Source organism: Ambystoma mexicanum, chromosome 4p (genome assembly GCF_040938575.1).
Source record: "Ambystoma mexicanum isolate Mex_15411 chromosome 4p, UKY_AmexF1_1, whole genome shotgun sequence".
In the NCBI taxonomy this organism is placed as follows: Eukaryota; Metazoa; Chordata; class Amphibia; order Caudata; family Ambystomatidae; genus Ambystoma; species Ambystoma mexicanum.
The window spans coordinates 96,901,894-96,928,562 of NC_090927.1; the positions used below are offsets into that span (position 1 = coordinate 96,901,894).

Sequence of the window (26,669 nt, forward strand, 5' to 3'; positions counted from 1 at the left end):
TTAAGGAGCATTTTGGTATTCAAGGCACCAGAGAGGGCCAATAGGAGAAGGGGATATGCCTAGCAGAACTGTCTGCAGGTGAGTATTGATAATATCACTTTTTGACATTGAGCTTCCTGCTTCAACATCTATTACCCTATGCTTCTAGGAGCTGTGATAATAGGTATCATTATTACCCAACCTGAGAAGGATGAAGGGCTGAGGTGGACCTTCTGCAGGGTTTGAGCTCGCAAGGTGCAGGCTGCCTGCATGTCAGGGAGGAGCAGGGAGTCCGTCCCAGGTCTTAAGGAAGGTGGTTTTGGTTTCTTAGCAGAGATGGAAGCTGGACTGGAAAATGCTCACGGTGCCATCGAATTCCTAATGTAAGGTGAGCTGTTTAGTAACCGCTGTCCCGAGAACCTTGACTACACAAGTTAGGCACGGTATGGGTCGGTGGTTGCAAAGTATGTCCCGCTCAGCCATGTGGGTCAGCAAAAGTGAAGGCACAATGGTACAGTGGACCTTCAACGCCATCCATTTGGTGACAACGGAGGTGTTGGTGGTAGTGGTGATGGATGGGGTCAGTACTGGAAAGCCAAATACTTTGTGTTGTAAATATCAGTTTTTTGTTTTGGAAACGTCCGATGGCGGTGAAGTTTTCTTGGGGTCTGCCCAAAAAATTGGCTATATCTTCTTTGGCAAAGGAGAACTCCATCAGATGTTTCAGCCAATAGGACAGCAGAGAAGAATCTTTCAGCAGTGGGAAGGAGTGAGATGTGGGTCCTGGTGGGCATCAGAGAAAGGCTTGAGAGAATGGCATTAGTTATGGTATTAGTGACTTTGGGTAATGAGCGAGGCTTTTCCGGCATTCTCAAATGGAAAACCAGAGAGAAGGATAGAAATAGGAATAATTTAGGACTAATACGGCATTCTGAGATGAGAATTAGGTTTTGTAGATGAAAGGCGGTGTCACAATCAGAATGAATAGCAATGCCACAGATTACAAGCCATGGTTATACTTCCTAATGGAAAGGAGTTAGATAGTGTAAATTCACATGATCCATGATATTTGTATTTCGTCACATTTATTAAGCACCTTCGCCAAGGTTTTGTACAAAAGGTAAAATGCAGTGCATAGCAATGGAATAATGAGTCCAATGACATGCAGCCTGAGAGGCAGATTTAGGAGGATGACAGAGAAGAGAGGAGATGCGCCTTCACAGGCATACGAAAGATGTGAAGAGAGGGGGGAATTGTAATTGTAACCGGTTATTTATAATGCACTCAATACCCAGAGGTTGCTAAGCGTGGACCCGGGGATCGAACCTGTGTTGCTGACGAGCACGTTGCCCCTGAGCTATCCTCCCGAGGCAATCCTCCCGAGATGGCAGGTGCCAAAGCATTCCAGTGTTTGAGGGCTAGAAGGGAGGAAGAACATAAACGTGATGGAGCACAAGGAGGTTAAGGAGAGGTGAGAAGGTGAAGATGTTGCGAGCGAGGGGAAGGTGAAGGAGAGTAGAGGAGGAGAAGATAAACAAGATGGGAGCGATGCTATGATAGCACATGAAAACGGTAGAGAAAATAAAGAAGAGCGAGCAGGAAGGGAGAAAAGAAGAGGGATTGCAGAGTAAAAAAACGAATGTAGAGGGGTGAGCTGGGAGAGAGAAAGTCCAAAGAATAGGTCCAGTAGATAGGGCTTATTTCAGTTCCCAAAATAGGAATTGGGCAGCATTTGGCTAAAAAATGGCTCTGTTGGATAACAAGATCTCCTATTCCTCGAAACTGATTTACTGTCACGATTCCTGCCCCTCATGCCCCCAGCCCAAGATGTCGGGCTGGAGCTAAGCCACAATCACCTAGATGGCCCTCAAGGGCCTCACCATCCCTCCAAAGACCCACTTGGAGTCAGACTTGGCGTTTGTGGCACCAGACTCACTCACTCCCATAGGATAACATTGGGGATTGGACTTGTAGTGCATTGATAGGGACAAGATGGATGTCCCAACATATTTCGATTCCCAGAACTGCATGTGCAGTCTAGTCTTTTGGGTTTGGTTCAGCCCAGAGACACCCTGGATACCCAGAGACTATTTAAGCCACGCCCAGGCTGAGAAACATGCTTTGTGTTTTCTGCACCTGCAGCGTGACACTCACCGTGTTTGGATCGGTCTCCAGTAGGCCTGCATCTTTCTTTTTGCGCTCAGCTCCTGCAAAAACAAGAACACTGTTAGGAACAGCCTTACCTTGCGGCGCTTCTGCCCATCATTCATCGCTTCTTCTCTTTTTTTCCGGGCATCTTCGGTGGTGTCATTCCCATCCCGGCATGCCGCTTCCTAAGGAAAAGGGAAAAAAACAGAAAAAAGGCATTAGTAAGCATTCAGCAAATCTTTGCTTATTTTTAAAGACCTTATGAGCTTCAAACACTTACCTGAATCCCAGCCGCGCTGTGGGAACTCTGTCTCCGGGACTTCTCATCCATCTGCAAGAGGGAAAAGACACTCCAGGTTAGCGTGGAAACATCTAGAGGTGCCGCATACCGCGCTTACTCACCGCATTCCTTCTTCATAATCGGCATCCACGCTGAAAATGTCGCGGCACCTAAAAGAAACAGAAAAAGAACTCAGTTCAATACAAATACGAAAGGGTCGCATCGCACATCGCGCTCTCACTCACCTTCAGCGCTACTCATCTCAGCAGCACTTTGCCATCCCCGATGCCGGCCATCATCTAAGGAAGGAAAGGAACGAAGTTAGAGAACTGTTAAAAAAACTCATTATACTTACCTGTCGGACTCTTGCCAGTGAAGTAACTAGGCAGGAACGAGCCTGCATCAATCAATGCGCCCCTTGCTGAAAGCAGGACGGAGAGCACACTTTCCAAGAAAACAAGGTCCAGTCTCCAGTCGAGTAGACTCCAGGGAAGGGTTCGCGGTCATAAAAGGTCAGAACAGGCTGAGTGACGTCCCTGTGGATACCAGGTAAGCGTTACAGAACACAAAGACTCACATCAAAATACACCTGGGTGTCATGGAAATGTCAGAAACCGACCAGTTAGCCCACATGTTGGGGCAGCTACGTTCCGAAGTACATGCAGCAGGCAGGAGACCAACACCCTGAGGAGAGAGCTGATAGTAGCCAAAGAACGCACTTATGATTTAAGCCAGCAACTTCTCCAGTCACAAGCAGGGCATGCACCGTTGCTGGGAAGCGTGCCCTCGATGCCAGCACCATCAGCCCATCCCGTTCAGATAACCCTTCCTGGGGCAGTTTCCTTGGCCCCGCCCGAACGATTTACGGGGGATCCCAAGAGGTTTGCAACGTTCATGAACCAGTGCCGCCTGCACTTTCTTTGTAGACCAGGGGCCTTTCCGAATGACCAATCACAGGTCGCTTTTGTGCTATCCTACCTGAGTGGTAGCGCTGCGGATTGGTCTGTACCCTTTGTGGCCCGAGACGATCCTTTGCTGCATGACTTCAGGGGCTTTCAGCAGGAGTTTGAAAAGCTGTTCGCCCGTCGTACTCATGGGCAGGCATTAGACAACAAACTTCTGTCCCTACGCCAAGGGAATCAAGACCTATTAACATACATAGCCACGTTCAATAGACTCGTAATTGAAGCAGAATGGCCAGTGGAGAAGAGAACCACATTATTTCATCAGGGGTTGCGGTGGGAGCTCAAGGATGTTCTCGCACAAGTAGTGAACCCCCCGGAAGAATGCTCAGAATTCATTAACCTTGTTGTTCAACTGGTTCATAGGTTGCAGGACCGAAGAGCAAATCGAACCAGACCGGACCATCGCCCTATGTAAGTGTGTTCAAAGGACAATATTGCCCACACAACGGAAGGTTAAGGAGAACCAATGCAAATGTGGGGGGGTCAGATCGCCCTTGACTAAAGCGGAAAGGGATAAAAGGAGACAGCAGCAGTTATGTCTGTACTGTGGAAGGTCAGGTCATTTCCTTAAAGAGTGCCCTGTGAAGCCACCGAGGAGGACGTTAGGGGCCACGGACAAGGTAGATACCATCAAGGAATCGGAAAACTCCCCAGCCCGGCAAGTGTAGGGGTCCACTTGTCGAGCGAAGAAAGTGAACTACAGACCTCCCATTTTGCACTATCTGTGGTCTTGATCAATCACCAACAACCATCTTGGATGCACGCAGTAAGAGCGTACATTGACAGTGGAGCCGTTGGGAATTACATCGACCAGGAACTTGCGGCAAAGATGGGGCTTCCGTTATGCCCAAAATCAACCACCGACACGGTTACCACTGTCGACGGCACGGAAATAGCTTCTGGTCCAGTATCCCAATGCACTGCAGCTTTAACCCTTCTGTGCCAGGATGGACACCAAGAATCTATCGTTTTCGACCTCATTAAGGCACCACAGTTCCGGTTGATTTTGGGAATGCCATGGTTGGTAGCTCACAATCCTCGAATCGATTGGCAAGCAAAAGAATTGGCCTTTCCCAAGACTTGCACCCACACATGTTATCGCCAAGAGAAACAACCAATAGACACCAGAACTTCCATGCTTGCGACTGTGGCAATCTGCACCCTACCAAGTGAATACCAGGACTTTCAAGATGTCTTTCAGAAAAAACAGGCTAATACCCTGCCACCGCATAGACCATACGATTGCCAAATCGACCTGATACCCGGCGCACAAATCCCTTGTGGACGAATTTATGCACTCACAGAACCAGAAAACCAGCACCTGAAGGACTATCTTGACCAATACCTGGCCAACGGGTTCATCCGTCCCTCGAAGTCTCCGGCAGCCAGTCCTCTATTCTTCGTACCGAAAAAGGAGGGGGACTTGAGAACGTGCATCGACTATCGCGCAACGAACCAGATTACTGTAAAAAAAACGCTACCCCCTGCCACTGATCCCTGAATTGCTTGATCAAGTCAAAGATGCCCAAATCTACACAAAACTAGACCTGAGGGGGGCATTTCACCTTGTTCGCGTAAAACGGGGGGACAAATGGAAAATCGCTTTTCGCACCAAATACGGCTCGTACGAATATCAAGTTCGCGTAAAACAGGGGGACGAATGGAAAACCGCTTTTCGCACCAAATACGGCTTGTACAAATATCAAGCAATGCCCTTTGGCCTTTGCAACGCACCTGCAGCATTTCAATACTTCATGAACGATGTCCTACGGGAATTGATTGATGTCTGTGCTCTAGGGTACATCGACGATATTCTAGTATATTCCGCGTCAAAGCAGGACCACGTTAAACACGTCCGATCCGTATTGGAGAAACTCTGTCAACACCAGCTCTACGCCAAGCTCGAAAAGTGCTCATTCCACGTCTCCGAGTTGGAATTCCTGGGCTTTATTCTCAGCCCGAATGGAATCCGAATGGCTGTACACAAGGTAGATGCTATCCTGAACTGGCCATCCCCAAATTCATTCAAGGGGGTTCAAAGTATGCTGGGTTTTGCAAACTTCTACCGCCGGTTCATCCCCGGATTTTCGCAAATCGTGCATCCCATCACGTCATTGCTAAGGAAAAGAAACAAAAAGTTCCAGTGGACAACAGAAGCCGAGGAAGCTTTCCAGGAACTCAAAGCAAGATTCACATCTGCTCCAATCTTACGCCACCCTCCCCCTGATCTCCCATACCTGGTGGAAACGGAAGCCTCAAGCATGGCTATGGGAGCCGTTCTCTCACAAAAGGAACCCTAAATGGGCCAGTTACTCCCTGATGCCTTCTGGTCGCGTAAATTCACACCCCCTGAACTCAATTATGCTATCACAGACAAAGAACTCCTGGCCATTAAGCCAGCCTTTAAGGCATGGTGGCACTACCTCTTGGGTGCCAGACACACAATCACTGTAATAACTGACCACCGAAACCTCCAGTACCTAAAAACGGCAAAGGCCCAATCCTCACAACAACTACTGTAAGTGACTTCAATGCAGCACTCCAACTAAGTCAATGCCTAGTCTGGGATGCCCAATGGAAGCCCTTATTGATATATTTTTATGTCAAAGTTCTTAAATCTGGATGATGAACCCTTATATAATGCCCCTCTCTTTGAATCCCCCTTACCTCACTGAGCCAAGAAGTAGGTTTGTTTTGCAAATTAAAAGGTTTATTTGAAGAATTAAACAATATAGATATATCACACTTTTATGAATAAAATAATATTCAAATAGCACACTTATGAATATGGACGGTGATCAGTAATGGGTAATATTACAATATCAACAACTCTTTAATCAGAAAGGAGTAGGAATAGGAAGGATACGGTAGCAAAGAATACTTTTATGTTTCAAGGAAATGCAAGATGGGAAAGAATGCAGCACTGAAATAAACATGATATGAATTCAATCAAAACACAATATGGTCACTTTTTCCCCTGGGACTGCTCACTCCCCCCACTATGCAATATGAAGAGATGGGAAGGAGGGTACACAAGTTTCAAGAACACAATCAATAATGCAGTTCAATTCCAGTTCCCCCCAGCAAGCTTAGAGAGAACAGGTATGATTTTAAAACACAGTTCAAAACCCTTTTGAAAGTGATTGCAATGGATGGAAAAATATGCTAAAATGATTTTAATTCACTAAAGGATATTCAGAATCAGTGATAATTACTTTAGATTGGTTCAGGTCAACACTAGCAATGATTAATGAATGATTATCAGATTGAAAACGAAATTCAACAATGGAAAGCAAGAAGCAGCTATTTTTAACATGTGGTGAAATTGAGCCAAATTGCAATTCGTGGCACTTTTTCCGCATGCGTAAATCGCGATTACGGAAAAACTATAAGGAATTGGAATGTCGGTTTGGGTTTGTTGGAAAGCTTAGGATCTTAGCTTTAAAATGACAGTTTAAATTTTGCTTCTAGGACGTGGGGTTCAAAAGATACGCACGTTTTTGTGAAGGTAGATTTTCAGAAATTAAGTCAAGATTTCAGAATGACAGATGGCGCTTTTACAGATTTGAAATCACTGGATGGACACAAAATTCTAAAACCAGTTCTGGACAGGTTGAAATGGATTGAATATGATTACTGTAAATGAAGAGATTGGTTCTGTACAGTTCTAGACTAGATACTCACTCCTAGGTTTGGAATGAATGGACCCCGTCAAGATCTGGTCAAGGCTTTGGGCTGCAGTTCTCTCGCCATCGGATGGTCTCAGGCACTGGTTCTGCTCACAGCACGGCACAGTGGTCTGGTCTGGCCTCTTGGACTGGATCAAGTGGGTTCTGGATACAGCGCTGCTTTCTGGGTCTGGATCTCGTTCTGGCACAGGGTTCTTAGCTAGAAGCAAACAGCATGGCAAGGCTGTTGAATAGTTTGGTTAGGTTGCTAGGTTCTGAGGCCTGCTGAGAAGAGTTCAGCTTTTGGGTTAGGCCCCTGCTTCAGGTTCTAGAGCTTGGTTCTAGAGTCTGGTCTCTGGATCTATCTGGATTCTGGAGTCTCTGGAGTCTGGAGTCTTTGCCTGGAGTCTTCTTGAAGAGTGCTGCGCACAAGAAATCGGTTGAAGAGTGGAAAGAGAAGTTCCAGCCTGTCCTAAGCAGTCTCTTTTTATGTGTTTTCAAAGTTGGTGTGGAGGCTGACTCTACATGCCCAACCCCCTAGGGATTTGATAGGTTAGAGATCCTCCTGTCGCCTGACTGGAGAAGGGAGTAGTGAGTCATCCTATGTCATCAGGTGTCATGTTTAGGGCTTAAGGAAAGAACACTCCCCTTTGCTTTCTCATAGAAAATCAATTTTTGATAACAAACATGTTTCCCAGATACACAAGTTGTTCATAATACATATAAACCTCACAGATCACTTAAGGTACATTCTGTTCCAACTCTGATTTTCCTAAGCGCTTTAGTTCAGAAATGACAACATATTCGCGATTTTGGGGGTTTGCCAAGATTGGTTCTGCCACAAATCTCACACAGACATGCACACCCTCTCTGAGCATATTACTGTAAGTTCTTATGTTCCTAGCATAAACACTGCAGCTACAATATTAATAATTACGGGGTTTGGTCTCAGAACATCCCACAGCATCCAGCTTAGTCTTGAACTGTGAGTGAAATTGTCATTTTAAGAATCTCCAAGTTTGACATTTCTATTAGCTTTGTAAGCTTTGTAAATTGCAATTTTATAAAGCATATATTTGCTCTCAATTGAATCCACATCTCAGTCTGGTCCGCCCCCCCCCCAGAGCTGGGTGAGTCAGATGTCACATGGCCTGCCTTCCTGCTAGAGCAGCTGTTGACAAGTCACACCCAAATCAGCATATCCTATTCAGTTGAAATAATCCATTGTCTTGTTTCCTGCCAGCAGAGCCCCAGTCCAGGGTGCCACTCCCCAGTTCCTTTTCACACCAACTTGTCAATCTCTTGGCTTGGGGCAGAAGGAAGCTTCTTTTGTTCAGGGGAAGGTGTTAAATCTGTTTGATCCCAGTGTGGGAACACTTTTTAACTCTGCAACCAATGTTTACAAATTGTATTTTCTACAATATAACCCACATTTTTAATACATACATTAAACAATTGCTTCCTTCAAGTCATTTCAGAATATAGTTTTATATTGTCTCTACTCCTTAGGCTTCTGATAGCCAGTATTTCTTTGGCATATTTTAGATTCAATTTTTACAAAGAATTGTTTTAAAAGCTGGCTTTCTGGTAGTGGTGAGCAACGGTGCTGCACCCATTTTTGACAGCTTTCTATCTTTTAAAAGGGGATTTAGCTTGATAGCATATGATTCTTGCTGACATTGTATTGATGTGGATTCTTGCAGCAGAATAATGTGGAACACCCAACAAGAAGGTTGGATCGTTTTGGTGGTTTTGTGAGCCATGATTTTAGCACATTTTGACAATCAAGAAAATGAATTCCCAAACAGCTCTGGGTTGCTTTTGGCAATCAGTATTGCTTTTTCCAAGTGGTTTCAGGCTACTGTGTGGGTAGCCCAATGGTGGTTTTAGGCATTGATCTCCTGTGCTCACTAATATAGGCAAAAGTGGATAACAGCCTATTTTTCAGATTTTTACTGAGCTTTTTTGGATGATTTCTGACGAGCAGGATGCTTTCCAGTGGCCATTCTGATGTTTCTGCTGCCAGCAATGCACAGTACGGTTGTAGGGCCTGGATGAGTGGGTTAAAACATCCCACACTACGTTGGGCTCTTTCTTTTGCTGAATATGACTACATGATTACATTTCGACCAGGGGTGAAAAACGGGAAGGCCGATGCCCTTTCCCGTATGGGGGTGGAAGAGCAAGGGTATCAGACCCCTGACCCAATAGTAATCATCCCGAGTGACAAGCTCCTAGGAATCACAGCAACCATAACTCAGAAAGAATTACATGAAGAAATCCAAAACCTGATGAGTCCGGAGCAAGTACAAGCGTGGAGTGCACAAGGAGAACATTACATGATAAAAGATCAGTTGCCCTATTTCAGGAATCGTTTATTCTTACCAAACCAAGAATTAAGAGAACAAGTAATGTCCGGTTATCATGATTCCTTGATCGAGGGCCACCCCGGAATCGCTAAAACCCTAGCCAAGGTAAAACGAAATTATTGGTGGCCCACGTGACGTAAAGACATTATCCAATTCATCCTATCTTGTGGAGTGTGTGCTCAAAACAAGTCATCCAAGCAGAAACCGGCTGGGCTATTACAACCATTGGAAATCCCACCAGCACCCTGGGACACGTTGTCCCTCGATTTTATTACTGACTTACCAGCCAGTCAAGGGTTTAACACTATTCTTGTGGTCGTGGACCTATTTTCAAAAATATCACATTTCATTCCTCTTAAGGGGCTCCCAAATGCTTCCACTCTGGCAAAGGTATTTCTTGAAGGCATCGTACAGCTCCATGGGTTTCCTTCAGTTTTAGTCTCAGACCGAGGTACTCAATTTGTATCTAACTTCTGGAGAAAATGCTGTTCTATGGCCCAGATCGACATCCGGCTATCCACCAGTCAACATCCCCAAACGGATGGTCAAACTGAGAGGACAAATCAGACGCTCGAGCAGTATCTGCGTTGCATGTTACACCAAGCTGAAGGAAGCTGGTTCGACCTATTATGGATAGCTGAATATGCTTATAATAATTCTCTACACACTAGAATTGGGCAGACACCATTTTATACCATGTATGGCAGGCACCCACTTACTTCTGAGTTGGACGTTCCTACAACCCTGGAAATGCCAGCAGTCAAAACCTTGCACACGACCATTTCTCAAACCTTTAAAAGGGCAGCTGAACACCTATTTCAAGCTAAGAATCACCAAAAGAAGTTTGCTGATCAACACCGAACAAAGGTGCCCAACTACCAAGTGGGAGACAAAGTCTGGCTGGCGTCTAAACACATGTCCATTAAAGGAACCCGAACCTTCCGTCCAAGATACCTGGGTCCATTCACTGTCACCTCCGTGATAAATCCTGTGGCGATCAGACTAGCTTTTCCGTGAAACATGCAGATTCATCCTGTGTTCCACGTGTCTCTCCTTAAACCTGTTCAACCTGGGACCCGGGTAGCAACGCCACCGCAGCCAGTAGGAGTCGCCTGGGAGCCAGAATTCGAAGTCAAGGACATCCTGGATTCAAAGTACATCAGATCCAAATTATACTACTTAGTAGACTGGAAGGGGTATGGTCCACAAGACAGGACATGGGAGCCTTGTGAGTACATACATGCACCTTGCTTGCTTAGATGATTTCATCAAAACCATCCAAACAAACCAGGACCAGACAGAAGAGCAATCTTGAGAGGGGCCTTAGGGGGGAGTTCTGTCATGATTCCTGCCCCTCATGTCTCCAGCCCTCCAAGATGTCGGGCTGGAGCCAGGCCACGATCAAATACATGACCCTCAAGGGCCTCTCCATCCCTCCAAAGACCCACTTGGAGTCAGACTTGGCGCTTGTGGCACCAGACTCACTCACTCCCATAGGATAACATTGGGGATTGGACTTGTAGTGCATTGATGGGAACAAGATGGATGCCCCCACATATTTCGGTTCCCAGAACTGCATGTGCAGTCTAGTCTTTTGGGTGTGGTTCAGCCCAGAGACACCTGGGATGCCCAGAGACTATTTAAGCCACGCCCAGGCTGAGAAACATGCTTTGTGTTTTCTGCACCTGCAGCGTGACACTCACCGTGTTCGGATAGGTCTCCAGTAGGCCTGCATCTTTCTTCTGCGCTCAGCTCCTGCAAGAACAAGAACACTGTTAGGAACAGCATTACCTTGCGGCGCTTCTGCCCATCATTCATCGCTTCTTCTCTTCTGCGGGCATCTTCGGCGATGTCATTCCCATCCCGGCACGCCGCTTCCTAAGGAAGAGGGAAAAGAACAAAAAAAGGCACAAGTAAGCATTCAGCAAATCTTTGCTTATTTTTAAAGACTGTATGAGCTTCAAACGCTTCAAACGCTTACCTGAATCCTAGCTCCGGAACTTCTAATCCATCTGCAAGAGGGAAAAGACACTCCAGGTTAGCGTGGAAACATCTAGAGGTGCCGCATACCCTGCTTACTCACCCCATTCCTTCTTCATAACCGCCATCCGCGCTGAAAATGTCGTGGCACCTAAGAGACACAGAAAAATAACTCAGTTCAATACAAATACGAAAGGGTTGCATCCCGCATACCGCTCTTACTCACCTTCAGCGCTACTCATCTCAGCAGCACGTCGCCATCCCGGACGTCGGCCATCATATAAGGAAGGAAAGGAACGAAGTTAGAGAACTGTTCGAAAGACTCATTATACTTACCTGTCGGACTCTTGCCAGTGAAGTAACTAGGCAGCAACGATCCTGCATCAATCAACGCGCCCCTGCGCTGAAAGCAGAACGGCGAGCACACTTTGCAAGAAAACAAGGCCCAGTCTCCAGTCGAGTAGACTCCAGGGAAGGGTTCGAGGTCGTAAGAGTTCAGGACAGGCTGAGTGACGTCCCCGTGGATACCAGGTGAACGTCACATTTACTGCCAATATTTTACAAAAAAGAGCCATTTGGGGAAAAAAAGATTTATACAGAAAAAACTGTTTAAAAAACATTGATTTTCTTATTTCAAACAAAAGTACATCCATTCGAAACATTTTCTGAAAATTAATCGATGTGGTGAAAAAGAGGGGTGCCTTTATCTGCTGATCTGGATCGGCTGGAAATTATACCCAAGTCTCTTTTTGGTGAAGTTCCTCACAAGATGCAGGTCTTGGAACCTTCCATTGAAATACCTGAGATTTCAAATGAAGTCCGTCCCTCCTAGAGCCATGCAAAGGCTTTCTTGCCATTGACTGAAAATCATAAAGGAAGACTGACCCGCATGTTTGAATACCACGTGTAGGAGCATCAGCTTACCAGGGAAAGGGATCCTGCCGTAGGTCATGATTTCTACCAGAAGCACGCCAAAGGACCACACATCGGACTTGATTGAGTACCTGCAGCATATGAACACTTCTGGGGCCATCCACTTGATGGGGAGTTTCATGTCTGCAGAGGGAGAGATAGGGCCGTGAGAAGAGTCACAGGCTTGGAAAGCAAAATCACAACGTTCAGTAGGTTACTCATGGTGACTTCCTGGGACTGGGCAAGTGGACCAGCGCCTACTCTAGAATGGATTATGTGGTCATGGAAAACAGTCGAAGGCATCCCAGGGAAGGAGCGAGACACCTGTGAGGGATGGGCAGAACCAATCTGTGATGCCCAAGGTGGGCAACCCATAGATAGCAGAGTGAAAAAAGAGGATTGCTGGGTAAAGTTTGCAATGGCTCTTTGGGATCACCAGCCGTGATGGATACTCATACTTATTCAACAAGGGGTGGATGTGGAGAAAACACAGAAAAAAAGGATTTCCATGCCATTTTATTTGCCACATCATTCTTCAAGCATATCCCACATGGTGCGGGAACCCTGAGTGGAAACTCAGACCCAGAGTTTCCTTGGAGAATTCTCTGCACAGTTCAGGAAAAATGGACAGCCTCACAGCAGAATCAGCATTGTGATGCCCGCGGCAAGGACACATCCATACAGAGTGGACTGGTATTGTTTGCATCTGCTAAAGGCAGACGCAAGCCAAAGGGATCATTAGCAATGACGGCGGCCAAGTTTTTTAAAACAGTCGCCATTACTGATACTGACCTCCGCCATGTGGGCATGTGGGCATGTGGGTGATCCATTTGTATTCTGTGCATGAACCGGAAGAAGGAACAGCGACTTAGGGCTTGCTGACAAGGAGGAGACTTGAGCGGAGAAAGCCCGGACCCCAGAGGCGGATGTGCTCGGGCTCCTTCTGCAGATTCTCTGATGACGTCTAAAGTTGGAATAATTGGCTTTGCCGCATCTGGGCCCAGGCTACTGCCCAATGGTTCATGCTGTAGACAACCCTGCTTCACCGTGACATGTTACACATTTAAGAAAGAGGGATAAATATGCATGAAGCAAAATGATCTAGGAAAAGGGTAGGCATTGAGTCACTAAATGTGGCCGATGAACCTATGGAGATTGGAGCACCATCTGACATTCCCATGCCTGATGATAAGGTGGCACCAAAACAAATTTGCGAAATGTGGTCTATGAAGGGCACATGTCTCTGATTGTCACTCAAATCGCCCTATATGTCAAACGGCCCAGAAATACAAAGCACAATACACCCGCCAGCATCCAGTGACAAGAGACTGCCACAAATATGCCGCTAGACATACCAAACACAACACACCCACCAACATACAGTCACAAGAGATTCACACGAATGCACAGTTAGAAATACCAAACACACCCACCAACATATAGTCACTAGAGATTCAAATAAATGCACAGCTAGAAATACCAAACACAACACACCCACCAACATACAGTCACAAGAGATTCACACGAATGCACAGTTAGACATACCAAACACACCCACCAACATACAGTCACAAGAGATTCACACAAATGCACAGCTAGAAATACCAAACACACCCACCAACATATAGTCACTAGAGATTCAAATAAATGCACAGCTAGAAATACCAAACACAACACACCCACCAACATACAGTCACAAGAGATTCACACAAATGCACAGCTAGAAATACCAAACACAACACACCCACCAACACACAGTCACAAGAGATTCACACAAATGCACAGCTGGAAATACCAAATACAACACACCCACCAACATACAGTCACAAGAGATTCACACAAATGCACAGCTAGAAATACCAAACACAACACACCCACCAACACACAGTCACAAGAGATTTACACAAATGCACAGCTAGAAATACGAAACACAACACACCCACCAACACACAGTCACAAGAGATTCACACAAATGCACAGCTGGAAATACCAAACACAACACACCCACCAACATACAGTCACAAGAGATTCACACGAATGCACAGTTAGAAATACCAAACACACCCACCAACATACAGTCACAAGAGATTCACACAAATGCACAGCTAGAAATACCAAACACACCCACCAACATATAGTCACTAGAGATTCAAATAAATGCACAGCTAGAAATACCAAACACAACACACCCACCAACATACAGTCACAAGAGATTCACACAAATGCACAGCTAGAAATACCAAACACAACACACCCACCAACACACAGTCACAAGAGATTCACACAAATGCACAGCTGGAAATACCAAATACAACACACCCACCAACATACAGTAACAAGAGGCTCACACACATACACAACTAGAAATAACAATCACAACACACCCACCAACACACAGTCACAAGAGATTCACACAAATGCACAGCTGGAAATACCAAATACAACACACCCACCAACACACAGTCACAAGAGATTCACACAAATGCACAGCTGGAAATACCAAATACAACACACCCACCAACATACAGTAACAAGAGGCTCACACACATACACAACTAGAAATAACAATCACAACACACCCACCAACACACAGTCACAAGAGGCACAACTAGAAATAACAATCACAACACACCCACCAACATACAGTCACAAGAGATTCACACAAATGCACAGCTAGAAATACCAAACACACCCACCAACATACAGTCACTAGAGATTCAAATAAATGCACAGCTAGAAATACCAAACACAACACACCCACCAACATACAGTCACAAGAGATTCACACAAATGCACAGCTAGAAATACCAAACACAACACACCCACCAACACACAGTCACAAGAGATTCACACAAATGCACAGCTGGAAATACCAAATACAACACACCCACCAACATACAGTAACATGAGGCTCACACACATACACAACTAGAAATAACAATCACAACACACCCACCAACACACAGTCACAAGAGATTCACACAAATGCACAGCTGGAAATACCAAATACAACACACCCACCAACACACAGTCACAAGAGATTCACACAAATGCACAGCTGGAAATACCAAATACAACACACCCACCAACATACAGTAACAAGAGGCTCACACACATACCCAACTAGAAATAACAATCACAACACACCCACCAACACACAGTCACAAGAGGCACAACTAGAAATAACAATCACAACACACCCAGCAGCATAAAGGCACATGAGACTGGCACAAATATGCAGCCAGAGTTAACAGGAATAATGACTACTGTTCTGCATACAGTTAGAAGTGATTGGCACTTACAGAAACCCAGAAACACCAAGCACACCATGCACCCAACAGCACACAGAAAGGATGAACAGGCACTGAGGGATGGGCATAGGTATCAGCAACAAGCAAATGCTTACAAGTGCCATGCACAGATACACACCCAGCAGCATTCGTAAACAAGGGCTACACTGCCCGCCTGTGTGAAATTGCAAATCCTAGACAATGGACATGCACCACCGTGCATCCAGAAGCATATATACCCCAACATAAGACACCTGCTGGGATGCATGTTGATTGGTGAGGAGAGAACCTCAGCTTGAAAGACACTGGCCACTTTTAACCATGTCCAACTGCTTCTCAAGATCCCCAAATATCAGCGAAAATGATTGGGTGGCCGTTCTTTCTCAGCCCTGGCCCCTAGCTTATGGAATGCTCTGCCGCTATCCTTGGGAACTCGTGATGAGTCTCGCCCTTTTAGAAGAGCGTTGAAAACCCATCAGTTATAATGCAGCTTTTTTTCTACAGGTAGGAGTGTTGAAGTATCAGTCTTGGGGCCGCCGTCCTATAGCGCCCAGATGCCTTTGGGCCTTAGTTTTGCACTTTATACATTTTCAAATAATAATAATAATTACCATTGAGCATACATTGTAAGATCGAACAATTTCTGCAGATCCTGGGAATGGATGTTTGGAGGTTTTAGTGGCACTGGAAATAACTATATCCACTTCTGCCTGAAGTAAGTGAGTGGATTACATCATTCATACTATATGATCAACAGGAACCTACTACTCTACAACCAAAAATACCATGCGTAGAGACCCCTCCATAAAGCAGCTAGTGTCAAGAATGTAAAGGCCTACTCGTGAAGAGCTGCAGCTGTCAAGAATTGTGAAATACAGGGCAAAGAGATGGCTTTGAATATATAATGCTTTATGTTTAAGGTGCTACAGTAGCTCAGCACAAAGGCCTGATGACCTTATGTGTATGGCATGTTCGAACATGCTGGGTCAACCAGGCTAGTTGGGCCAGCACCGGCACGCTCCATAAATGGCAGACAACGCACCTGCTATGACCTGTATGGATTGGTTGTCTGTGAAGCTGGCCAGCCCAAAATCCCCGATCTTGCAGGACAGCATCTCCGTCAGGAGGATGTTATCGGATCGCAGGTCACAGTGCACGCAGCCCATCCTTTCCATGTAGTCCATTCCCTGCGCGATCTGAAAGCAACGGACAAAGGTGGTAAGGAGGCCCATCAACACACCGGCCAACTAGGCGCATTAACGACAATACCGAAAACAAAAATAATCATAGATATGGAGAAAAGACCAAGAGGTAAGGAAGAACAAAAAAAGAACCCAACCTCAATTTCCCCATACACTTCCCATACAGAAATTCACACAACCACCTCTATGCACAGCAACCTGCACATACTTCACACTGCAACAACAGACAAAACACCACAATACCCGGATCAACAGCACATGGCCACGCGCACATACCCGATAACCGCACTCAAGCTCAGCGAACGGTGCAAACCGAACTGAAGCTGCCAACAGGACATCACAGCTCTCACTCCTATTCCCACTACACCCTAGTAACCCCGACCCCTTTTTTTTCAGATCCGCCAGAGCGCCTGTACACCACTTCCGGTGGTGACGGTGCGCGGTACTAAGGCCTGACAACATTTCAGATAGTGCTGGAAGGAAGGGTGGGAATAAGTAAGGGGAGAGGGAATAGACAGATGAGGTTGCTATCATACTAGGTCCAGGGACAATTCTGATAGAGTAAGTACATAGAAGAGAGTAAGGGGAGGAGGAGAGGAGATACAGAAAGGGAGCAAGGGAGAGAACAGAGAGTAAGCAGTCAAAAAGAGTGGAGAAGCAAGAGGCGAGAGCGAATACAATTGCAGAAGTCAGTAGTAACACATAATGTTGCAAGCCTGGATACAAGATGTGGTGCGATGTGCAATTTGACAAGTATCTATTGTAGTTAATGGGAATGGGATAAGGATTACTTTTAGCGTTACTTTGTGTTTAACTTGATACATTTAGATTCACTTGCGCGCAGCAAGATAAATGTCAAAAGGGCTGATGAAATATAAAAGCAATATAGGTATGGCATACCACATAGCGCCTAGACGTTAAGCAGCAAGGAGCTTCATATGTGCATGCGAGAAAGGAGATTTGTAATGAAGAAACCACTGTAAAGAGGACACAATAGTCTTAAACATACATGAACAGACATACACACATGAGGGTTTTGAGTGACATATGTTTGGGACAGTTGGGGTACATAAGAATGGCTACCACAAGCTCTTCTCATAGTTTGCATGGGCCCTTCGACATGGGTTGGCAAGATGAACTCTGTGTGACTGGGCAAACAAGTTTAGCAAGGTTGAAGGCCAGGGAAGGGCAACAAGCACCTGTGACAGTATTAGATGGTCAGCCACAGGCATGCACAGGGTTGTTATGGTTTAGCACTATTGTGGAAAGGAGATGAAATTGTTTTAATTACATGGGAGCCTGTTATTTATTGTCCAGAGAAGTCCAGCCATGTATTTGTCGGACATCGGCAGCATCCAAACCCTCCTCTAGGATCCAATGGGGGCATCTGCCTCGTGGCCTGGTGCCCCCACGTGCCTTGCTCCTGGTGGAGCCACACTGGGTGGCAGGTGCAGGAAATGATGGGAATTTCAATGGTGGAAGCAATGCCCCGGAGATCAATTCTACCGTAGCCCCACCTCTTTCCTGACCCCCCAGGAGCAAAGGGATCTGACTTTAATTACAAAACTCTTGTCTATTCAGCCCCTCCTGACCAAGCTCCAAGAGTCTGCTTTGGGGTGCAGTCCAGCCTTTGGAAGTTCCCTCTTCATATTGAGATGAACTCTGAAAATATCATGGGGCAGTTCAAAGACTTTCCCATTTAGTACGCAAGTCATCTTTTTTCAGTTCTACTGGAGGGGGGGTGTAGGATGAATCATTCCAAGTGGTAGGTTGTATAATTTGTTGACAACCCCCTGCTTCTGTCAGGGGTGTGAAATTCTCCATTTCAAGTTCACACCTACAAAAAACAGCTGTATAAATCTCTTAGTGATATATAGACCACCACCACCTATAGTACACTTGAACAAAGAAATAATCCAGCTGCTCCAGAGTCTCAATGAGACGAACACGGCCACTCTATTTGTGGGAGACCTAAATCACTGGAGGGGTAACCCCGCCGATAAGGAGACCCGGGTGCTAGAAAAATCAGTCAATGACATAAACTTCAAGGTATGCAACAGTGACCCTACGACAGCTAATGGTAATCAGCTGGAATGGATGGTATCATGCAACCTGGAAGTTAGAATTGATGGGACCATACCATGTTATTTGGTCAGACCATTACAGGGTGGATTTCTCAATAACACCACCAGGGCACAATGCCTAAAACCAGCAATGAACACAAAAGGATCCTGAACCGAAAGTTAGCAAGATTTCCATTCAAGAGTTAGCTCAGTGCGTGAGTGAGATGATGACACAAACAACAGATGCCGATTCCTGTGAAAGCCTGGTCTCTGTATATACTACATCAGTCCAAGGATTGGTTGAGCAGGTAGCCCCTGTAAGGTGGAAATGTGTCAGTGTAAACACAAACCACCAGATATTGTTCACACCACGACTGACTAAATTAAAAAGAGAAAAAAGAAAGTTAGGACTAACATGGGTAAAACAATCTACTACCGAAAACAAGAATAAGTGGAAGGAAGCAGAACTACGGTATAAACAAAACATCACAGAACCTAAAAAAACTTTTACAATGAGCAAATAGCCAGAACATCAAACTCTATGTGCAAGCTATTTGAATTCCTGAAATCTTTAGAAAAACCGAAGGCACTACCCCCCCCCCCCCCCCATTCCAACCCTCTCAGGATGACTGCCAAAAAATACAGGAGGCTTTCAATGCCAAGATCCAGAAGGCAAGAGAATCAATTAGGACCACACGTGTCCTGTTGCACCCCAGGGAAAATCACCAGATTAACCAACGAGAGCAGGAGAGAGAGTTTTGCATTTTCAATTATTACAGCACAGGACATGAGATCTATCTTAGCCACTATGAGACCCACGTCCTGCGCAGAAAATAGCCTTCCCCCCAGGATTATCCTTGAATACAGAGACATTTGTATACCTTTCCTTAGATGTCTGGTAAATGTATCCTTTTGTGACGGCCACAACTCAGAATCTATTAAAATCGTGACAGTCAGTCTGCTAGCCAAAAAGCCAGACCTGGACCACAGAGATCCCAGTAATCTGCGACCAATCACCCACTGGAACTTCTTGTTAAAGATCTTAGATAAAACCGCTACACTGCAGTTGCAAGCATACGTGGAACTTAAGAACATCTTGCATAGGCAACAATCCGGCTTTAGGCCGGCCCATAGCACATAGCTATGCTTGACCCTCCAGACTCATATGCTCAGCATCATGGACAAGGACAGGCCAGACATGCTGGTGTTAATGGACCTGTCCACGGCCTTTGACCTGTTGGACCACAAACAACTCCTCTGGTCCTTAGAGCATGTGGGGGGACTTTGTTCAAAGGCAGTCAGATGGGTGTTATCCTTCCTTGCCAATCGAAGATCTAAAATTCACTGGGGTAATGCCTTTTCTGCATTGGCAGCTATTGATTGTGGAGTCCCACGGGGGGCAAGCTTGTCTCCATTACTCTTCAATCTTTATCTTAGGTTACTTTGCTCAGTCCTTGAGGAAACTGGAGTGTTATTCACGAACTACGCTGGTGATGGAATTGAGTGGTAACTATAAGACAGATGCCCGTAACCTGGAAACAGTGTATAATTCCATAGAGGCCTGGATGACAACCAATTGGATGTGTCTGAATGGGAATAACATTGAGTTGCTGATCTTTGGCTCACTACAAGCAAGAGCCAAATTAGGTCATGAATATAAAACCTTTCAGATCAGAGACTCCACTGTCAAGGTCCAAGAGAAGGTGAAGACCTTAGGCATTACCTTGGAAGCGTCGTTGCATGCAGAGTCTCATGTCAGCAACTTAAACAAAAATTGCCAATACTACTTGCGCCTGCTCAGTCACATCAGACCGTTTGTGAATGATCAAAACAGCGCCACTATGGCTCGGGCCATTATCCTACCCAGGCTGGATTATGGAAATGTTTTAATGCTTGGAGCAAAGAAGGGCTGCATAGCAAGGTGCCAAGTCATCCAGAAGAGCACAGAGAGAATTATTAGGAAGAGATCTAGAAGGGAGCATATAACGTCAGACAGAAGAGCTCGACACTGGCTGACAATTCATGAATGGAACATGTTCAAAGTTATGACTTCGGTCCACCGAAGTATCCCTGGGCACTCCCCAGCCTATTTGAAGGATGTGATGCTCCCATACACCCAGGGGCGCTCATTGAGATCGGAATCTAAGGGCCCGATTGTTTGCCCTGCGTTTAATCGCACTAACGGGCTAAGAAGATCATTTCCGGTAATGGCAGCCCAAGCATGGAATGGTCTACCCAACTCCTTCAGATTAGAGGGTAACTATCTTGCTTTCCGGAAGGCCCCGAAGACAGCCATGATTAAATAGCTACCTCGGCCCTGCCATGAATAAGGCGAAAGCATCTTGCAGTCCCGCCTATTGTTTCCTGTTCTCTTGTGTAAATGTGTGCGCCCTGGTGCCTGCAGGCTTCGGTGAAATATAAATGTGTACATAAAATAAATAGGCAATAATTCAACTCCAAGGATACAGCTCCAATTAGAGACAACCACAGTTTAGTGCTTTTAATGATAAATATGGGATTAGCCATACCTTGCATTCTGTTCCTACCCCAGCAGGTTCCTTTGAGGATATGCTGTTTTATCTGCACTGGTGCTCTAAAGTGTGAGGTGGTACTGCTATGCCACCAGACTTAAAGAATATTCAAAAATGACAATGTAGTTTTAACATTGGCCTTCAATTAGAAAGGCACAGTTTTTGGTCATCTTGATAAATATTCTACTACCTCTGGCTCACAGCTCTTTTGCTGATCAAGTCACAGGCGTCATTTGGCAACTGTTCAATATTAACTGAGTTTCCTAATGCCAATGGCTTTTAATGGAAAACACAAGGTAGGCGCCACCCAGTGTTTTATGGGCGCATTTCTCGTTCTGCATGAAACTTTTTTTCTTAAAGATGGCCTTTTTGTCGAAAAGCTTCTTGTTTTATCCTTAGACTGTACATAGCAGAAAGTTTATATCTGTGTCTGCTATACGAATGTCTGTTATCAAGTCAGCAGGTCCACCTGTCCAGACACAATTTGTTAGGCAAAGAGCCTAATGACGGCTGCTTAGGCAGGCTTCACTTTCCCGCAGAATTCCTATCAGCCGGAGCTTCAAAAATTAAAAGAAAATCTGGGAGGTTTCACCTAGAATATGCCATTTGCCTCAGAGGTATATTATTATTTATTAATACCCGGTGAGAGTCAAGCAGAATGCAACATGCATCTGATTGGCTCTCGCCGGGTCATTACACGGTCAAGAATCCTTTGATTCTCATCCGGGATGCCAGCCTCCTTGTCCTCGGCGGGGGTGTGGCAGCCCCTCAGCAATTGAGGAGGCTGGAAGCGGGGCCATCCCCGCTCCGAGCCTCCCCGTGGCTGAGGGGCTGCCTTCGCCCCCCGCTGGGGACTCAGGTAAGGCTTTTTTTAAAAATTCCCTTTCCTGTCTCCTCCCTGCCCTCCCCACCCCCACTTACCTTCTAGATCCTTCGTCCCCAGCGGGGGACGATGGCAGCCTCCAGCCGGGGCCATCACCGCTCCGCGCCTCCACACGGCTGGAGGCTTCCATCGTCCCTCACCGGGGAAGCAGGTACGTTTTAGTTTTTTTTACTTTTTTTCCCATACCGCCCTCCCAACCTCCAACCCCACTTACATTCTGCTCCTTTTGTTTCGGGAGCAGACATGCTGGGAACAGAACGTGTCAGCTTCCGATGGCCGAAATGGAAAGGACTCCGTTTTCCCTTTCCCGGTGGCCATTTTCTTGGTCATTTATTTATTTTATATATAAAAATGCTTTCAGTGCCCTTGTCATGCAGATATTGCGGGCCGGGGTACTAATAGCAATATGAACCTTGCGGCAGGGGCATTACTGACTCAGGTAATGCCCCGGGGCCTTCGTTAAGTCCGTTAAGCTGTTACTATGGGCCCGGGGGCATTACCTGAGTCGGTAATGCCCCCGCCGCTTGGGTCATATTGCTTAAATATTGTTTTGGGCTTACACTTTTAAACTATTAGGCTTCAAAATAAATCTATGGTCCAGGAAGGGTTGTAAAGACATTTTGTTTTTTGGTGGCAATGATTTTTAAAATAATTACAAATAACAGTAATTTCGCAAATTGGGTGGGAATTGGTTTTGCATGTACGAAGGGATTCCTCATTTTTACAAACATGCGTGGCTTGTACCTGTTAGGGAGAATACTGAGAAATGTGTTAATTCCCTCCACCTTAGAGACCCCCAGCAACTTTGTTGGATTTTGAGGACTTGATTTTTTTAACCTGGAGTGAGACCCTTTTTTCCCACTCTCTCATGTAATTTAAAGGAGAGTTCCGGGACTTTTTTTTTATTGTCCCTACGGGTCGGCCATGTGTTTGTAAGCATAAATCGGTAGATCGTAGGAAACTTTCCTATGGACCTTACCCGACTTTTCGCCCCTTATCGCACTCGAAATCAGCCTCCATTTTGTGATAATCCTATCATTCCGCCGCATCGACCTGGCTCACCTGCCTTTGCGGCACTAAATCAAATCCCCCGCCCCTGAAACAGACTTTATCAAAACATTCATATTCCCCGCCTCTATCCGTGACGTGACTGTGCTGCGTAGGCAAACGCGCCCAGGCGTCTTCTACGCGACTCCACACAGACCCCGGAAATCAACACAGATCAGCTCACAATACAGCGCACCACAATTCGGAATATGAAACTGTACTTTGAAATCAAACCGCAAGATTGTAAATGTGGTAAAGTACATTTATTTGACATCAAATGTTTAGAGAATATTCAGCGATTTGCATTTTTATTTGCTCATGTTCCAAAAAGTTCGTATTGAGGAACGCGATGGTCCTTTGCTGTACACAGGGTCTTAGAGCATCTCACAATACAGCACCACAATTCGGAATGTGAAACCGTGGTTTAAAAGCAAACGGCAAGATTGTACATTTGGCAAAGTACGTTTATTGGACATCAAATGTTTAGAGAATATTCAGCGATTTGCATTTTTCTTTGCTCTCGATCCAAATTAGTTCGTCTTGAGGGAAGCGATGTTCGTGTGCAGTACACAGGGTGTTGGTTTACGATAAAAATAAGCTCTTCTGTCGCACTGATAATCGCATGGCTGTTCCAACAACGAGGCGCTAGGCCACCACAATGGTAGGTATGTTGCATCTAACCGTTAGTACCGCGTAAGGGCATACTTGTACTTGGCGATCGTCCCATAAAATGGTCAGGGTGGTAACGTTGTTCACGCGGAGAAGCAACTGGCGGCTGTAGAAGCCGTCCGCCGGTGTCTGGTACTCGTGACACAGACAGTAGTGAATGATGTACCTAAAAACATAAAAAATGAAATTAGTCTCACCATCAGATCCTTATTAAAATTATTCATTTCATAGCGAGGACAGCGCTACTGGGTGTACACAAGTGTTTAAAGGCGTGGCGAGGCATGGAGGGGGGGGGGGAGTGCAGGTGGAGAGTGGAAGGGCCCAGGACTGAGGTCGCAGACAGTGGACCAGTTGTAGCAGGGGAGAGGGAGAGAGAAAGCAGAAGCAAAGAGGAAGGTTTTGAGGTGCTTCAGTAAAAGCAGATGTTTCTCCTCAAGATAGTGCGCGGTAGAAAACAATATGCCACATAGAACGAACAAGTACAACTGAACCCGTCTTTAAAGCCACTGTATAGTAATGAAATTGCGGTATAAACTCATCAAAAGTTACTTACATTATATTTGCATTTTCCATTGTGTCTCTGTGTAGGGCAGACCCGAAACACCACTCCTTCTTTGCCGACGTTACTTCTTCTAATGAACGTGGCTCATCGTTTCGTTTCTGAAATTTTATTCATTATCTTTTCTTAGTCTTTCAGGATGGTCCCGGCCTGTCAAGGTCAAATCACAATAGAACCTTATATTGGGTCGTGGGCCGTTCCGCCACCCGAGCAAAACATCAAAGCAGCTGACCTTCACTTTGAGCGAGCACACATTTCTAGTTAGCTGCAGTTAGTTTTAGGGACATCTTGTCTGCGTGCCTTTTTTTTTATTGTCCCTATGGGTCGGCCATGTTTTTGCAATACGGAAACATTCTATAATTTTTGTAAAAATGATTTATATTACTGTTTGGTTTAATTGCAATGGGCCTGCAACATGAGGAGACTCGAGAGAACAGACAATCAAATTACAATCATTTAAACCGTGATGTGTATTTCTCAATGAGCTCTGCTTTAGGTGGACATGGAACAGAGGCAATGTTGGGTGGCAATGCAGTTGTCCCCTGCATAGGTTCGTTCACCACTCCATGTATGTGCCTATCGAGGACATCTACGATAAGTCTCTCAATAAACTCATATTGCATATCCTCAAACACTGGTTTGATCACCCATTGTTTACTTCTTTTAGTGAAGGCCTTATTGTAGCGAAGCGTCCCTAAAGTTCCGGTCGTCCTACTTTGTTGACGGCCAACATTATGGTTATGTGCCAAGACCGCTAAAAGAGTCCGATTTATCATGCCTTCCATGCCAAAATGCAATCTTTTGGGCCTGTACTTGAGGCACATATTGTGGAACACCTCCAAATCTCCTGTGTGGCAGAATTCCGTGAGTCCCCTCAAAGCTTTTGTTATAGTTTTATCAAATACAATCTTTTCAATGGCTTTGTGAGTGGGTGATGAAGGAATCAACCACTTCTTCTTCCGTGCCTCCTCTGTGGACAAATGGCCATGTTCACATTTGTGGAAATGCTCATTTGTCGACCATCGATGTACGTTGCTACAGTGCAACATTACTGACCGCCATTTTTCCAGTAGAATTTCCAACGACCCTTCACATGTTTTTGAGCTCCACCAAAGATGGTTGCTGATTGACTTGGACCACTGTGAAATACCTTGCAATTCTTTTTTTTTACCTGCAGCAGACAATTTTTTATTGATTGATTTTGCAAGATGCCAAACGTCAAATTGGTGATTTATATTTTTGTACTGTTCTCTCATTGTCTTGGCAATTGAAACGTGTCTGTCCGTGGCTATCAGGTCGATCACCATTCCCCGCGATTGTAGTTCTTGCAATGATGCTACAAAGCCAACTTTCTCCATGGCCACTGAGGATGTACTTTGTGACACCTGCACGACCACCGAACTCACAATTTTCTTACTTTCCATGTCCTGAAAGTGGTAGGTGCAGTACTTGGCTGAAAATCCTGGGCTGTCGCACTGTCCATCACCGGCTAGCCTGAAGCGTTTGCCCGCGAATGTACTTTCCATTGACATTTTTTCCATTCTCCAAGCTTCGCTGATGGCTGGAAATAGATAATCGGTTTGGTATTTGTAGAACTGACTTTTCGCAATGAAATGGATTCCCACAAACTGAAAGAAATACTGTAACTTTTTAAAACTTGAACCACTAAAAAGTGCGGCCGCTGCACAAAGTAGATTGCCTGCTGGCAGTTGCCCCAGCATGGGTTGTGCAGACCATGCGAACGGATGATATTGTGTACAGGTGGCATGTATTTTAAGGTTAGTGCCTCGAATTGCACGAGTCACATTAATCAATGGCTCCCCACATACTTCCCCACCAACCGAATGCCCACATTTCATCATCATAATAATATCCATCAAACAGCTATCGAATACAATGAATTTGGCCTCTTTCCTTATACTTTCACTCTGCATCCCAGCTGGTTCGGCCTGTAACGTTGAGGACATGTCACTCGCATGAAAGGTACAATCTCTGATATCGTCTTCCGCTATGCTGAGTGATATTGATGGTGTTTCATTGTCGTCCACGTCATTCTCTTCCATTGCAACATCTGTTCCTTGTCCGGAGATGGGAGAAAAAAACAATGTCTTCAACTTTCGCGCG

At 45.4% G+C, this 26,669-nt stretch overlaps 1 protein-coding gene across 1 annotated transcript in view; it reads right to left on the reverse strand.

Annotated features, from left to right (window-relative positions):
• The window catches only part of LOC138453026 (tyrosine-protein kinase-like), a 370,904-nt gene that overhangs the window by 21,611 nt on the left and 322,624 nt on the right, over nucleotides 1–26,669 (reverse strand). The window contains exons 7-8 of the mRNA XM_069605443.1: nucleotides 16,634–16,787; nucleotides 12,314–12,445 (exon numbers count right to left, since the gene is read on the reverse strand). Of these exons, the coding sequence (XP_069461544.1) occupies nucleotides 12,314–12,445; nucleotides 16,634–16,787 (286 nt within the window). The remainder of the gene's footprint in view (nucleotides 1–12,313; nucleotides 12,446–16,633; nucleotides 16,788–26,669) is intronic.